The 16,179-nt window shown below is 37.8% G+C and overlaps 1 protein-coding gene across 7 annotated transcripts in view; it reads right to left on the bottom strand.

Moving 5' to 3' along the window:
* The window catches only part of DLG2 (discs large MAGUK scaffold protein 2), a 1,227,261-nt gene that overhangs the window by 497,216 nt on the left and 713,866 nt on the right, over positions 1–16,179 (bottom strand). For 6 of the 7 annotated variants that reach the window (XR_014294598.1, XM_082627349.1, XM_082627348.1 and 3 more), the window contains 2 exons: positions 12,310–12,454; positions 9,192–9,330 (listed from right to left, as the gene is read on the bottom strand). Coding sequence is in view for 6 of the 7 variants with exons in the window: in XM_082627349.1 (XP_082483475.1) it covers positions 9,192–9,330; positions 12,310–12,454 (284 nt within the window). In the remaining variant the exon portion in view is untranslated. The remainder of the gene's footprint in view (positions 1–9,191; positions 9,331–12,309; positions 12,455–16,179) is intronic. The other variant, XM_082627354.1, reaches the window with a different exon arrangement.

The following is a 16,179-nucleotide window of genomic DNA, read 5'->3' as shown; positions in this document are numbered from 1 at the left end:
TAAAAGAAAATACCGAGCTCTACCGGCTCAGCAGACAGAGTTTCCATGTAGGACACAGTCTGCATAATAAAGGACTCACATGGTTCTACTTCAAGGTCAATCTAATCTAAAACGAGATCTAGGATGAGGGTTGATATTTAGATGTTTACACTCAGAGACACATATACTCACAGGGACAGCTAAGTTCTTTCAGGGAGGACTTAAAATGTTCATTAAAGCAACCATATGGGGTCTGGTGTTACAGCGGAATGAAAGGCATTAAGGACTAACTGACCCCCCACCTGGTAGTGCACCATCCAGAAGGTCTCCCTTTCTGAGCAAAACAGATTGCCTCCCCTGAACAGGCTGTAAGTGTTGCTGGGAGGAAGCAATGACATAAAACTTTAGTTTTACCTTTATGAACAAAAGAAAAACCAGAGAGAGACTAATTTGAAGCACAGAGAAGATTCTAGAAATCTTAAAACTAATACTGCTACCCATGCAGTACAGCAAAAAGAGCCAGACGTTGGAGTCAGTTTGAATTCTGATCCCGTTCTACACCAGCTACGTGAGCCTTGCTAGAGGGGTCAAGGATATGGATTCTGCAGCCAGACTGAACTGTATTCAGATCTCAACTTTGCTACCTACTATATGTAGAAAAACAACTTAGTGGAAATGTATCATATAATAATAATGATTATCCCTCTGTGGTGTGAGTTTTTCTTTATATTTTTGTTACTTTGTAACTTTTCTACAAATACATATTACTTTTACAATTAGGGAAAATAATAACACTTTTTGGAGAGAAACAGTTGAAGAGGGGTATAAAGCAATAAAAGGGGCAAGAAATAGATTAAAGATTGAAAAGGATGTCTGGAGAAAATGTATGAAGGCAGTATTTTTAAGATGTGTTTACTCAGATATAGCTTGCTTCATTATCTAGATTAAAGAAATTACCTAGAAGAAAAAGTGAATGATGCAACCCAAAACTTATGAAATTTATCTCTATATTATGTAAGAATATAAGTATTTGAAATGCAATAATTGTGTGCCACGATTTTCTTACATTTTCTTAAGGCAAACATTACCATTAACATGGTAGCCTTCCCCACAGTAGCAAACGCCATAGGAGGTGGAAGGAGTAACTCAGGGATTGCAGTGCTGTCCTGGATAATTTTCAAAGCACATGCCACATGTGGACAATTAAGAACCAGCTGTCTTCTGTCTACTATTACTTTATTGACACCTGCATGTGAAAACAAACTCCTAGAGGAAGAGGCTTTGTCTACTTGTTTTGAATCATAATATACACCCTGTTTCAATGTCACAAGATAAGGGCCAGAAATAAGTTACACATTGTGTTGTGGTAGTAGTTAACTTGCAATTTAAGGGGCCTGGAGTCAATTAATAGTCGATTGCTTCTACAAGTGGTCCCTCCAAAATTTTCCATTGCCCATCATTAACCCTTTTTTTGGTCTCAACCAGCCCTGGAGGCCAAGGATAAATTCATTCTATTAAAATGTAATACAGCATTGATTAAACAACTATCTATTTGAATTTTACATCTATAATAACAATAGTCATAGATGTGCAATAACCATCTTCCATAAAATTATAAGGCCTAGTGTTGTATGTTTATGTCTGGTTAATTTATTAAGTACATACAAAATGATAAACACCTATAAAAGTCTGTCTTAAAATTCCCATTACTGTTTCATTTTTCCTATCATTAAATTAATTTCCCTGACAACAAACAGCAGCTTAACATGTTTTCCAATACATATTTGGATATCTTCCTTTGATTAAGATTCGTCCCCATTAGCATACCCACTCTCTCTGTTTCTAGCAGGATAGCTCTATCAGTCATGCCTCACAGTTTATGTAAGTAAACCTAAATGGTTATGTGGAGCCACCATCAATAAAGACAAAACTCCCCTGGAGGCTTCCACTAAGTGGGTTATCCTCCATCTGTCTCACCCCTTTTGTCCCAGTAACCCCTTCTCATTACTATCCTTTGCTTCAAGAGAGACATTATACTGCCAGGCTCCCCATTGCAGAAATCAGGCATGCAGCACAGAGCAAAACAGACAACTGAGAGACACTGTTGATGAATCTTTGACTTGGTTAAGTTCAGTAATGCACTTTACAAATGCTGTGAGGAGTCTGATGCCATACTTTGCAGAATTTCTTTGAGGGAAAAGCTACATGGTGTTGGTTGTTGAGTGCTACTATGAATAATATATGGCAAAATCAAGAAATTATCCAGAGGATAATTGTATCTGGCCATAGAAGCCAGACTGATAGACTAGTTTTTATCATATTTGGTTCCACTGAATCCTATATTATATTTTCAATGAAGAGGGTAATAGATACTCATTGTGTTAATAAAAATAAAGATCCTTAATAAAGCATTAAGACTATAAGACTTCCTGTAATACAATATTCTGAGGTGTTCTGGGAGATAAATTAGTTGAAAAAAACTTATATGTAAATTTTGTTTGAGCGTCTGCACATCATTGTTGGCTACAGTTCCATTCCACCAAAAAATGATTTTATTTGTGGAGTAGTTCATCTTAAATCCTTGCTTTAAATGGTATTAACAAGAGGTAACATTTATCAAGTGCTTACTTTTCTAAGAACTTTACATGTATTAACTCAGTTTCTTGTCACAATAAGCCTGTAAGGTGGGAAGTATTATTCTGCTCCTTTTAAACATGAGAAAATGGAGGCAAAGCACAGTTACATAACTTGTCCAAGGTCACACAGCCAGGAAGTGGTCGAGGCTGGACCCTGAGCAGGGTGGCTCCAGGGCACACCCACCTGAACACTCTGCTGTCCAGATCCCTATTCTAAAGCAGGCACAGTTGTCTGCCTAGGGCACACCCAGTTCTTTTTTCCTATACTTGGTTAATGGCAGGTAAGAAAAGATTTCTTTCTATGTCAAAAGAACGACCTTCCAGTTCATCCAGAAATGGTCTTAAGTCATTAAATATAAGTTAAAAAGAAGAGAGCCTAGAACAGGATCAGACTTCACTGATGGAAAGCGCTGACTGATCCTTTGAGAACCTGTCCCTAATGGAGACCACAAAACTTGAGATATAATTAAGAGGTGGTTTCTATAACACAGATTTAATAACTGACATGTTTGTGTAATTTAGCTCAGTGCTTCTCAAAGTTGGGTATTCACCCGCAACTTGGGCTTATGGTATTTGCCAGGCACTTAGTATCCCCAGAAAACCCATCTGGTATGTTAATTTTACATGAACACTTTGAATAAAAACAATTACATTTCTAATCAAAATATTTCCACATTAAAGCAAACAAGGATATATCCCAAATTTTTATGACAAAACATAAAACTTTGTATGTTTCATGCTTGCACAGAAAACTTCATGTTCTACCCCAGATCCTGAGGAGAACAAATTCCTTTTTCAAGGCCTAAGGGCATGTGGGTAGCAATATTTGAGAAACAGTGATTTAGCTTCTAACCAGTTCTGATCCACAAAGTTAAACACCAAGGAAAACAACAACAACAGTGGCAAACACTTATGGTGTTTCTGAAAACTTACTCGACAGCGAATAAAAAGCGTAGAAATGGCCAGTGGTAGATCAGCCTGACTGAAGCAGGCCTGTCCCTCCTGTGGAAGATGGCTGTTGAATCTAGCTCTAAAATCTAGCTCAGATTCCTGTGCCCCTCTTCTCCTCCACTGCCACCTGTCCCCACAGCCCCAGCTGTCATGATCTCTTCCTTTGTTTCTTCAGTGGTCCCTGTCCTATTCCATATACCAGTCAGGAGGGTTTTTTTTTTTTTTTTAATAAAACATAAATCAGATAATTTCATTCTCCTGGTTGCTTCTCTTTAATAGATTCTCAATGCACTTAAAATTCAACCTACACTTCTTCATCATTACCTACAAAGTCCCACATCATCTGGCTGCTGACTCTTCCAACCTAATTTGTTGCCATGCTCCCATTAGCTCATCTCTTCCAGCCAAGCTTGACTTCCTTATATTCCTGGAACCCACAAAACTTATTTCTGCCTCTGGGACTTTGGCTTTGCTATTTCCTCTTCCTGGAATGTTCTTTCTCTGATCTTTATATCACCACTTTTTTCTTTTTATTCAGGTCTCAGCTCATATCCTATCTCCTCAGAGGGACATTCCCTGGTTGTCCTCCTTTACACTGTTCTCTTCCCCAAACTCTGTCTATGGTATATCATACTATTTTATTTTCCTTATAGCACTTTTTATCTATAACTCATTTATCTATATACCTCCTATTCAATACACTAGAATGTAAAGTCCCTAAGGGCCAGAGCCTTGTCTGGTTTGTCCACCATCGTAATTTTGTTGCTAATAACTGTGCTTGACACATGGTAGAAGCTTGAATATTCACTGAATGGGTAAATGAATGAATGAATGGGAGAAAGAGAAAAGAACTAGAATACATTTTAGATACTATGTCCAGTAAACTAATGTTCTATAATTTGGGGAGAGAAGAGGGGAGGCAGACTCTAGTCTGATGGGTTCATATCTATTTAGTAATAAGGGAGTCAAACTGAATATCAGAGTCACAGTTTAGAGTGGTCCTTGAAAGTTTCTGGAGACAAGAAATCTTTCTTGAGACTTCATTCGGCTTTTGCTTTTTGCTCAACCAAATTATGTGAGGGAACATTATATAGAGCCAGTTAGAAAGACATCTGGGTACAATAAGTTCAGGGCCAGGTGAACCTGGTTTCTAAAACTGGGAAATATATTGCTCACAGTGATAGTTTAGGTACTTGGCTTTCATAACAGCACTTATCACATTCATAATTTGGGAAATTAAGTCCCCACATCTTGAAATAGAAATTGTACTTTGCATCCTCAATTTTTTTTGGTTTCATTTTAGTATCAATGATTTGTTTGTGTATCCTGAGAATACTTAAGCAGATAGTGAGGGTGTGTGGTTTACATCTCTTCTAGGTGACCAGGGAAGACTTGGCTCAGTAGAGAGGGAATCCATAGTTGCAGCTAATGTACAAAGTGGGAACTGCTCACAGGTGATCATTGACTGATTATAGCTTCTTACTCCATCATAAAAAAATGAACATCAGCATAGAGAAATAGAAAGAGCACTGGACTGGGTGTTTGAAGACATGGGTTCTAAATCTGATTCTACTACTTACAAGTTGTGAGACCTAGGGATAGCCAACAAATCATGTTAGGCCTTGTGTTTCTTACCTATCAAATGGAGGAAGATTAGACTCTATAGTCATTTATGGCCCTTCCAAATCTGATAGTCTATAATTCTATGAGCCAAAAAACCATCTCAGCATCATTGTAACAGCATTGTTTTCCAAAAATTGACAGCCAGAGTATTTACATAATAATAATTTGATTTATAAGGGCCTCGGTAGGGTTTCTACTAAGAGAATTTCATGCAAGGCTTTTTGTTTAGGCTTCCTTTCTCTAAATTGAGGAAAAACAGGGCCTCCCTGGTGGCGCAGTGGTTGAGAGTCCGCCTGCCGATGCAGGGGATACGGGTTCGTGCCCCGGTCTGGGAGGATCCCATATGCCGCGGAGCGGCTGGGCCCGTGAGCCATGGCCGCTGGGCCTGCGCGTCCGGAGCCTGTGCTCCGCAACGGGAGAGGCCACAACAGTGAGAGGCCCGCATACAGCAAAAAGAAAAAAAAAAAAAAAAAAAAAAAAAAAAAAAAAAATTGAGGAAAAACAAAATTTCCCAGCTTACTCCGGTACAGATTTCCTTAAATAGTAAAAGAGATTTAAAACAATTCCAGGTAAGCCATTGTAGGATTCTTCTAATCAAAACTCTTTTTAAAATTCTTACTGTATTTCCCAACAAAAGTGAATACAAATCAGGAAGATAGGAAAATATTATGAACATTTGGAACAAAAGACTGCCAATTTGATATAATTTTATAGGTTGTTGGAAGGTACCCATTTCACAGAGATGTTTCCCTGTCAGCCCCAGTCCCATCATTAAAGATTCACTGCCTTGATTTACTATTTTAGGAAAATGTAAAGTAGGCCCCACATGTAAGCTACTATAGCACATTAGGATAATAATAATTTTATATAGCTCTCTAAAGATGACAACTTTCACACATATTATCACATTAAAACCTCACAATTCCATGAGGAAATTTGAGGACCCAAATTTACAGATGAGAAAATCAAGACTCAGGAGATTGAATGACTTGTTCAGGGTTATCTAGGTGTTAAGCTGTAGTACCAGCCTCCTGATACAAGCCCAATCCCCTTTACCCAACATCTCTACATAAAAAGAGACTGTATGAGATGGTGGGTTGGGGGGATGGGGATGAGGACTTTGAAGACAGACCCGAATTCAAATTTTGATTCTTCTATTTGCTTGCTGTATGATATGAGAAAATTACTTAAACTCATTTTTGTTACCTGTAAAAATCAACACTAAGAATATTATATAAATAATATCGGAGCAATAATGCATATGAAAGCACTTAGCATAATAGTGCATAGTAGTGATCTTTTTGTTTTTACTACTCTGTGTATTTCCAATCTTATGAATAGGTTGCAGATGAGAGAAAGGATAGAAATAGAAAGACAACTTAAAGGTAGGTACCATTTTTCTTTACGAGCCTTGTATTCAAACTATAACAGGTGTGTTCATTTTATTCTATTTCACATTCTTCCTTGAGTACGCATGTGCTATCCCCTACCATGAGTCCCTTTCCTGATCTCTTGACTCCCTAATGAATGCCTACACATTTTTTCAAGCTCAAACACAAGAGTTATCTCCTCTTTAAAACTTTATTTGACGTCATAGGCTGTTCCTGTGGCATTCACGTAAAACTCAAAAAAATTATTTATAAATATTTACTAAGTGCCTCTCTGGTGCTGGGGAACTCTGCTAGGGCAACATGAGAGCGCTTCACTGAACTGATCTAATTTTGTTTGTTTCTGTTAGTAGGTCCCACACTTTGGGATTTTACAGTACTTATACATTTAAAAAATGAGGACTAATATAAAGTTGCCAACTTTTCATTTTCTAGGTTAGGATATAATAAGTAACTGCCATTGACTACCATAAAAGAAAGGGCATTTTGACACCAAAGTATAAAATCTCAGGACTAAAAATATACATACAGGCTTTATGGGAAACTTCATGGAGGGGGTCTGCATCATCAGGGAATAGGTACTGGGGGATCCACTGGTTCCATGTATATTTTTGTCCCAATTTGACGATTCTTAGAGATGCTGTTTCTTATTCCATTTTGCATCTCTACTGCAGTGCCCACTGTCTAGTAGGGCGTATTCAGTGAATATTCATGAATAATGCTGTGAATATGCCTCAGAAAATATTTATCTCTGAGACCTGTGGTAATGCCTTATAGCACAGAGCACCTGTGAGAGGATACAGCAGTGGTGAGGATGTGAGGGAGGTGTCTGTGTGTTTGTAAACTGATATAATTTATTTCACATTTCCCAGGCACCAGAAATTCAGAAGACTTTATGTAAAGTTATGAGATTGTCCTGCCAGACAGCAAGGAAGGAAGCAGGCAAGAAGTAAGACACTGATGCATATCACTGTAGGAAGAAATGAAATCTCTTCCCCAGACACCATCTGAAATATTCCATGCGAATAGGTAGATTGAGAATTATAATGAGTATACCTACAGCAAACAGATAACATTCATTTAATATTCATTATGTATCAGGCACTGTTATAATTTCTTTGCATGTATTATCTCATTTAATCATTACAACAACCTATTGAGAAAGATTTGATTACTATCCCCTTTGTAGAGATGAAGAAACTGAGGCTTGCAGTCGTTAAAAGATTTGCCCAAGCTCACACAGTCAGCCAGTGGTAGAAGTATGTCTCAGAATGCATCTAATTGTCTTCAGAGCTCATCAAAACTCTTGGGTCCCTTTCTAGCCACATATTTTTTTTTTACGATGAGAACAGTTTTACATGACTTGGTTTTCATTTTAAAAATAAGGAGAAAATTAACATGTTTCTTTGTAGCCAGAATTTTAAAGCTGGCAGGGCACCCAGTTTTCCTACTTAAAAGCTGTGTGCCCACAAGCAAATTCCCTAACCTCTTTGAGCTTCAATTTCTGCATCTCTAAAATGGGGATGACAGCCCTTCTTTCTGTGTTTTGGGGAGGATTAAAAGGATAGTGTAAGTAAAACAGCTAGCAAAGGGCCTGGATTATGAATGGGGTTTAATAAATTTTAATTCACTATGGGGCCTAGTAAGATAAAATGACATTTTCAAATTAAAATCCTATCAAATATTGGCGATAGGATGAGAGCAAATAGATTATTGCTCTGGTGAATAAAGGTGGCTATATTTATACAATCTTTAGAGAACCATGAGGATTATCTTTGCTGCATCCTTCATTTTAATTAAGAGCATTGAGATTAGACATATCAGCATAGGAAGAGGTTTATATTTGATTTAAACCACAGATGCACATTTGCAGCATCTAAACATTCCATTCCTTGGCTAAAGATGTAACAAGCCACTTCAGCAAACCTGAAATTGCAAAATAAATGGAAAATGCTTAATCATTTCAAAAGAAATAGCAAAGGAATGAAAAGACCAAAGCACACACGGGTACCAGCAAGGAAAGTTAAGCAGCAGGAAGTCTCCTCAATTTTTTAAAAGGCTGACAGTAGACAGCCTTTAATCAGTAGACAGGCAGGATATACAACTAAAGGAACCATCTATATCACTTTTCCACACAAACATTTTCAGAAAGAAAGTGTATGGCAAGAACATGGAACTTAGAGTAAAAAAAAAAAAAAACCCAGAGTTTTTTAGTTCTGACTCTTCTACGAACCAGATATGTGGTTACAAGGGGATGCGTACATACTGCTATGCTACTTCCTTCTTTCTGAATCTCAGCACCATCTTCTGTCTTTGAGTAATGATACCTATCTTACAGTACAGCTGTAAAGCTCAAATGGTGTTAGATATCGAAAGTCTTAACAGATTGCAAAGTGATGGTTGTGTGTCTATTACTACTTCTCCACAAAGAATTTGTGGTTTTTGCTTCCAACAGAGGACAATGACACATGTTTATAAGTCTTGGCAGATTTCCACTTGAGGTGAGACTATCATAAGTTTGAATGGTGCTGAGAAGCAACAGCTGCCATGTTAGGCAAATGCAACTTCTTCCTTGTAATGATCGCAAACCCAATTAACCAAAAGCATATCTGACCTGGTATAATCGTCTTCAACAAGCATGTGCTTTGGAATTGGTGAGTACCTTCCTGGAGAGATGGGCGGCAGGGAGGTTTTGTATTCTAAAGTGCCATTGTTGCCAGAGAGAAGATGGTTTCCCATTGGTGGAGAATAAGCTAAGGGGTGAAAGAAAAGAAAAGAAATCTGTTATGTGGCTGATTCAATGTGTCATGCTACAGTTCTGTTAAAAATAGAAAGGCTTTGCTACACGCTAAGAATTTTCTGATCCTTCAAGAGGAGGGAGTTGCTGTTTGTTTGCATTTAATATGTACAAGCACATGGTGACCTTTAGGATTGGAAAGATGTAATAACAGTTATATCTGTAAGCCCAGTTCGTATAATTAGGTGAAGAGAAAAACTGGAGGAGAGACCCAGCATTCATATTTTCAGAACAATGATTAATTTTCTATTGAAATAAAAACGTTAGCTTTTTAATTGCAGAGCTCACATTCTTTTCACGTAATTAATATCAACCCATCAGAAGCAGAAGGCTCTTAGGAGCAAGTTCTTGTATAAGACTTTAATCCCTAAATATGCTCTACTCCCATGCCAGAAAGGCTAACTCTGGCCTTTCTCTTCTGTTCCTCCACCCTAATTCGTCCCCCTTTTGGGTGACTGAAAAGCCCTCCTAACTGGGTCTCCTGCCGCTGTCCTCTCCCAAAATCCATTTTATACATTGAGAAATCCAGGTCTGATCATGCTGTTCTCTTGCTTACACACTCTCCATTGCCACTACTGTACTGAATATAAATTTTCCCTCTCACCATTCTTATAAGATTGACTCATTTCAATATCCCCCCTTATGAATCTCCTATGGTCCTTAAATAAGGCCTGTTCTCCCCAGTATCTGTACCTTTGCTCCGCTCTACCAGCTACCTGCAACTTCTCTCTCCTATCCCATCTCTGATACCGAAATCTCATCCATTTTTTCAAGATAAAATTCAAATGCCACCCTCTGCATAAAGGTTTTTCTGATCTTCCGAAGACAGGTGATATCCCTTTCCTTTGAGTGCCCAAAGGACATATATTGTTACCTCTCTCATGGCATGTACATCACTCTCAGTTTGCCAAATATTGCTACTATTTATATATCTGCATTAGCCTTCCTTTCAATGAAGGCCATGATTTTATCTCCTTTGTATCACACATATTACCTTACAAGGTGTCTTGCATGTATTGAAATTACTCAATACACATTTCTTGAATTGAATAGCAAGTTTTGTCTTCTCCTTTTTCTCTTTGATGTTGACCTTATATGCCCTTCAAGAAGAGGCTCACAGAGCCTCAAGACAGATTTTTCTAAATTTAACCAGTTTGAAAAACTCTGGAAATTAACACTCTTTCATATCCTGAGGTAAGGCTGATCTCATCTTACTGCTTGCTTGACAAAAAGACATATTTTGGGGCAAGTCATTTTAGAATCACCATTAAGAAAAGCAATAGCTAATGTAATGGGCAGATAACAAAATCATTCAACATTTAAATTTCAAGAGAAACGTCCAAATCTAAGAGAGGTCAAACAACTTGCTTAAGACTGTAGTACTAATTAATGACAGGTCCTGAAGACATTCTGAGTTCCCAGTCTCACAACTGGTTTCTCAAAATTTCAGAATGAGCACATTTACTCATGCTGACAAAACTATCCCTTAAACTCACATCAAAGAAATGAATTGCTTCTAAATCTAGTCCCCAAGGACAGAATCTTCTTGTTGACCTATTAAGAAGAGGGGAAAACACGGGGCTTATGCATCAGTGGACTTTGTGAGGACACAGTAGAGCATCTCATTGTTAGTTGTTGCCCTAGAAGCACGCACCTCCACCCCATCTCCACTGCCATAGTGATCAACAATTTTCTCTGGCTTCCCTGCCAATATATCAAATTCTGGTAAAGGTAAGAACTATAATGATAGTTATTAAGGATTATGATTTCACCAATTGATGGCAAGATCCTTTCACCCAGGAAGAAGCATAGTGCTATCTCTGGTTTATTTTGCCTGTCCCTCTTTTCCACTCTGCGGCTATATAGATTTGAACTAGGAAGAGAGACTATTAGGACATGAGAGCTATCATGCTTTAGGAGCTTGAGAAACAGACTTTAAAAATGCATTGCCCCTTGGAATACTACTCAGCCATGTAAAAGAATGAAATAATGCCATTTGCAGCAACATGGATGGACCTAGAGATCATCATACTAAGTGAAGTAAGTCAGAAAGAGAAAGACAAATACCATAAGATATCACTTATATGTGGAATCTAAAATATGACACAAATGAACCTATCTATGAAACAGAAACAGACTCACAGACACAGCAAACAGACGTGTGGTTGCCAAGGGGGGAGAGGTTGGGGGAGGGATGGGTTGGGAGTTTGGGATTAGCAGATGCAAACTATTATATATAGAATGCACAAGCAATGAGGTCCTACTGTATAGCACAGAGAACTATATTCAATATCCTGTGATAAACCATGTAAAAAAGAAATGAAAGGGCCTCCCTGGTGGCGCAGTGGTTGAGAGTCCGCCTGCCGATGCAGGGGATACGGGTTCGTGCCCCGGTCTGGGAGGATCCCATATGCCGCGGAGCGGCTGGGCCCGTGAGCCATGGCCGCTGGGCCTGCGCATCCGGAGCCTGTGCTCCGCAACGGGAGAGGCCACAACAGTGAGAGGCCCGCATACCGCAAAAAGAAAAAAAAAAAAAAAAAAAAAAAGAAATGAAAATAATGTGTATATATTGTGTATAATAATGTGTATATATATATATGTATAACTGAATCACTTTGCTGTACAGCAGCAATTAACACAACATTGTAAATCAACTATACCTCAATAAAATAAATTTTAAAAATGTGTTGCCCCTATGCTATTGTAATCAGACTGTCCATAACATACATCAAGCCTTTCCATAAGGGTGAATCTGACAACTCATCAGGTAAGGCCTCCAAGGCAACTGGGGAGTCAAGTGCAGGATCCCCCTGAAGTATTTCCACAGGCTAAAAAAGAGTGAAGGTGCAAGTAGAGGACTTTGCCAAGTTTTGTAGAATTCCAATTTTGCAAACCTGGCATGCTGTTCATAGATGACACTGAGCGTGGTACTTACAGTGAGTAATATCAGGTGGACCGTAAGGATCAGTCATATAAATGGTGGTGGCTTTGCCAACTTTTAGATAAACTACGTCTGACGTGTTCTTCAATATTGCTACCGCCTCTTCATGTGTTACTTCTTCTAAACTGTAATTGTTTACCTGAAAGGGGGAAAAATTCACTATTAGAGCCAAATCTATGCAGGTGAAGAGAACTATTCAGGCAAGAAGATATACAAAATTATGACTTATGTAAAGATTAAATTGCAATCATTACAGTCCAGTATCTATATCACACTTTGACAGAACAGATGAATTAAAGGCATTAGCCAAAGCAGATAAGGTACAGTTGTTGATGCTAAAAACCAAGGTTGCTTCTGCCATTTTCTAAGAGGAAACGATATTTTATAATAGAAATCAGAATACTCTTTGTGGAAAAAGGAACAAAGGGGTCAAATGTCCTTCTTATGCTATAGTGATTGTGATTACAGAAGTAACATACATCCATTGAAGAAAACAAACAAAAACAACAGAAGAAAATAAAAATTATCCCTAATCTCCCTATATGGATATATTTCTTTAAACGATTGTGACCATATTACACACACTGTCTTGGAACCTGCTTTTTAACTTCGAGTGAACATTTGCCTCTAACATGAATGTACTTCAACAACATGAGTTTTGTTTCCTACAAAGCACTGTGCTACATGGCTATAACATAATGATTTAACTAATCTCTTACTAAAGCATGTTTATGTTGGTTCTAATTTTATTCTATTATAAATGATGTTGCAGTAAAGTTTTTTCTATATTTGTACACCACTTTGATGACTTCTTCAGGATAACTCATACAAACGAACACTGGACAAAGTATATGAATATTATAAGGGCTCTGATACCTATGTCCAAAGTGCCCTTTGGAAACATGAACCAGTTTACTCTTAGACCACAATTATACGAGAGCCCCAATTTTCCCACAGCTTCACCAAACTTGGCTTTTCTCACTTTAAAAACTGTTCGCATCAATATGTCATTTAACATGAGTCTATTTTCTAAGGAAAGAGTGCTAATGTTGGAACATAGAACTTTTCAGGTGAACAAGTTCAAGAGTACCTTATTGCTATCAGCTTTAACAGCAACTCCTCTTTTGTTATTGGACAGAAAAGCCTGTGATACCTGAGCAATTACTACTTCATGGCAGTGGCTTACAGTGGGTCTTTGCAACACTTCTCTTAAATGGTTTTCAAATATTCAGGAAATATTTTGCATACCTAGGTTATCCTTATTTGGCTCCTATTTTTTTATGAAGCAATTCTTTAGTTGGTTCCTGCTGAAATGATGTGGAATTCAAATAAATGTAATATAAATTTAAATAAATAAAATAGATTGGATTCCTACATATTCTCTGTACTATCTAATCAGCACTTTAGTCATTTAATACCTTGTAGCATTGTTTTTTAGTTTTGCTTCACATTGCTATATAAATTCCATGTGTCAGTTAATCCTTGGTGGTGTAGCCCAGGTTAGGGACCCTGGAACAGGAGGGAACTGAACCTGATTGCTGACCATGAACTCTCCAGTAAGCTGTAAGCCTCTCTACTGGTTCTTACAGTCCTCTTCTAGACAAATGACATTCTTGTAAATCTTTTGTATTTCCAGTGTCTAGCACTTGTTTATTCATTGATCAAATAGTTATTGCATACCTATTATGTGTCAGTCACTGTTCTACATGTTAGAGATATAGTGATAAAAAATAAGAATGATAATCATCATCATAGCAGACACATATAGCCTTATTACATGTCAGGCGCTACTCTAAATTATTTTACGTATATTAACATGATAAAGCCCCACAATAACCTATGTACTGGCTATTATAATCACTTTCATTTTACAGATGAGAAAAGCATGCCTCCAAGAGGTTAAGAAACTTGACCAAAGTCATTGATCTAACTGTAGTAGAGGCAGAATTCAAAGCCAAGCAGTTTGGCTCCAAGGACTATGCTCTTAACCACTCATCTATACTGCTTCCTCCAGATGGACACAGCCCCTGTCCCATGAGACTTACATTCTAATAGAACATAGCTGTTTATGGAATGAATGGATAGAAAAATAGACCCATATAGAGTGGGAATGTAGAGGGACTTACAGGCATGGGGAACACAGTTGATGATGGCAGCCTTTAGTTATAGACAGAGAAATAACAAAAATGACAGTAATAATAATAAGAGCTAACATTTATTTAACACCTATATGTCATATATCTTGGAAGTACTATGTATATATTTTGACATAAGTCATATAATTGGTCCTGGTTATAGCTCCATGAGGTAGACATGAATAATTAGGCCCATTTTACCGGTGAGAAAAACTGACATTTGAAGTGGTTAACTTGAAACAAATAGGTCACACAGACCCCAAGTGGCAAAGCCATCAGTTGGATCACTGTCCTCCTGAAAAGATGAAAATGAGATGGCCCTTGAGTGTTGGTTCATTGAAACCTAGGGCTTACATCATCTATTCTTTCTTCCTTTAGGAGAAGAGTCTCTTTCCAAGTTTACATATAGAAGTAATGTGAATTCCTAAGTGTTATAAAAGCCTGAGTAATCATTACCCATCTCGCTTAATCCAGTGGTGACAATATATTGCATCAGCCGAATACACTGACAAAGTCAAAAAATAAATAAGTAATATGGAAAGTAGTTTGATATATATATGTTTCTTCAAAACCTTCTTGTATAGTTGATTAATCACTTTTTTAAGGGCAGTACCACTTGTACCTAGATAATGAATATTTGCAAATAATGCTCATATACAATGGTTTAAAATGTGTATGGAAGTGGGTGTTTTCTCTTAAACAGTGGTTGCCTAAGGTGGCTCTGAATATTGTGACCATGCACCCCAGAAACATCTATATTGAAAAAAGAGAAGAGAGGAGGTATTTGTTGGCATAAACAGTGAGGATCACAAGCCAACATATAAAGACCCTAAAGGCTAGAAAACAACTGGATTAGGCTACAAGTGGCACAAAAGCTCTGTTTCCGACAGGGCTCATTGTCTCTCTCTCTCCAGGGTACAGAAAGCACACAGCTGATTAGATTATCAGTGAAAAAGAGATGTGGCCAGTGTTTATTAAACTGCACTTTTTTCCATTTTTAAGTTGGGCCTTGAAACGGTCTAGAAGATGTTATCTTTAAGTGTGTTTTCTGAGAATGACTGCCTTAACAGACTCTCAGACCACCAGGAAAATATTTAGAGCAGAAAACAAAAGTTGAGCCTAGAGTCTGTCATACAGAGTGAAGTAAGTCAGAAAGAGAAAGACAAATACTGTATGCTAACACATATATATGGAATTTAAGAAAAAAAAATGTCATGAAGAACCTAGGGGTAAGACAAGAATAAAGAAACAGACCTACTAGAGAATGGACTTGAGGATATGGGAAGGGGGAAGGGTAAGTTGTGACAAAGCGAGAGAGAGGCTTGGACATATATACATTACCAAACATAAAATAGATAGCTAGTGGGAAGCAGCCGCATAGCAGAGGGAGATCAGCTCCGTGCTTTTTGACCACCTAGAGGGGTGGGGTAGGGAGGGTGGGAGGGAGGGAGATGCAAGAGGGAAGAGATATGGGAACATATGTATATGTATAACTGATTCACTTCGTTATAAAGCAGAAACTAACACACCATTGTAAAGCAATTATACTCCAATAAAGATGTAAAAAAACAAAAACAAAACAAAAAACAGAAGTTGAGGAAAAGTTGGAGGTGAGGAGTGAGGGAAGAGAGGATATTGGGGAAAATATTGGTAATTTAAAATAGTGGTAGTTCAGTCAGTTTTTGTTTGGTGACTATGAAATGTTGGAAAATTTACACTGATTTTTGTC

This window comes from Mesoplodon mirus (genome assembly GCF_964341445.2).
Source record: "Mesoplodon mirus genome assembly, chromosome: 7".
Taxonomy (NCBI): Eukaryota; Metazoa; Chordata; class Mammalia; order Artiodactyla; family Ziphiidae; genus Mesoplodon; species Mesoplodon mirus.
Note: the sequence above shows the minus strand (reverse complement) of the source record. Positions and strands in the feature narration are given on the sequence as shown.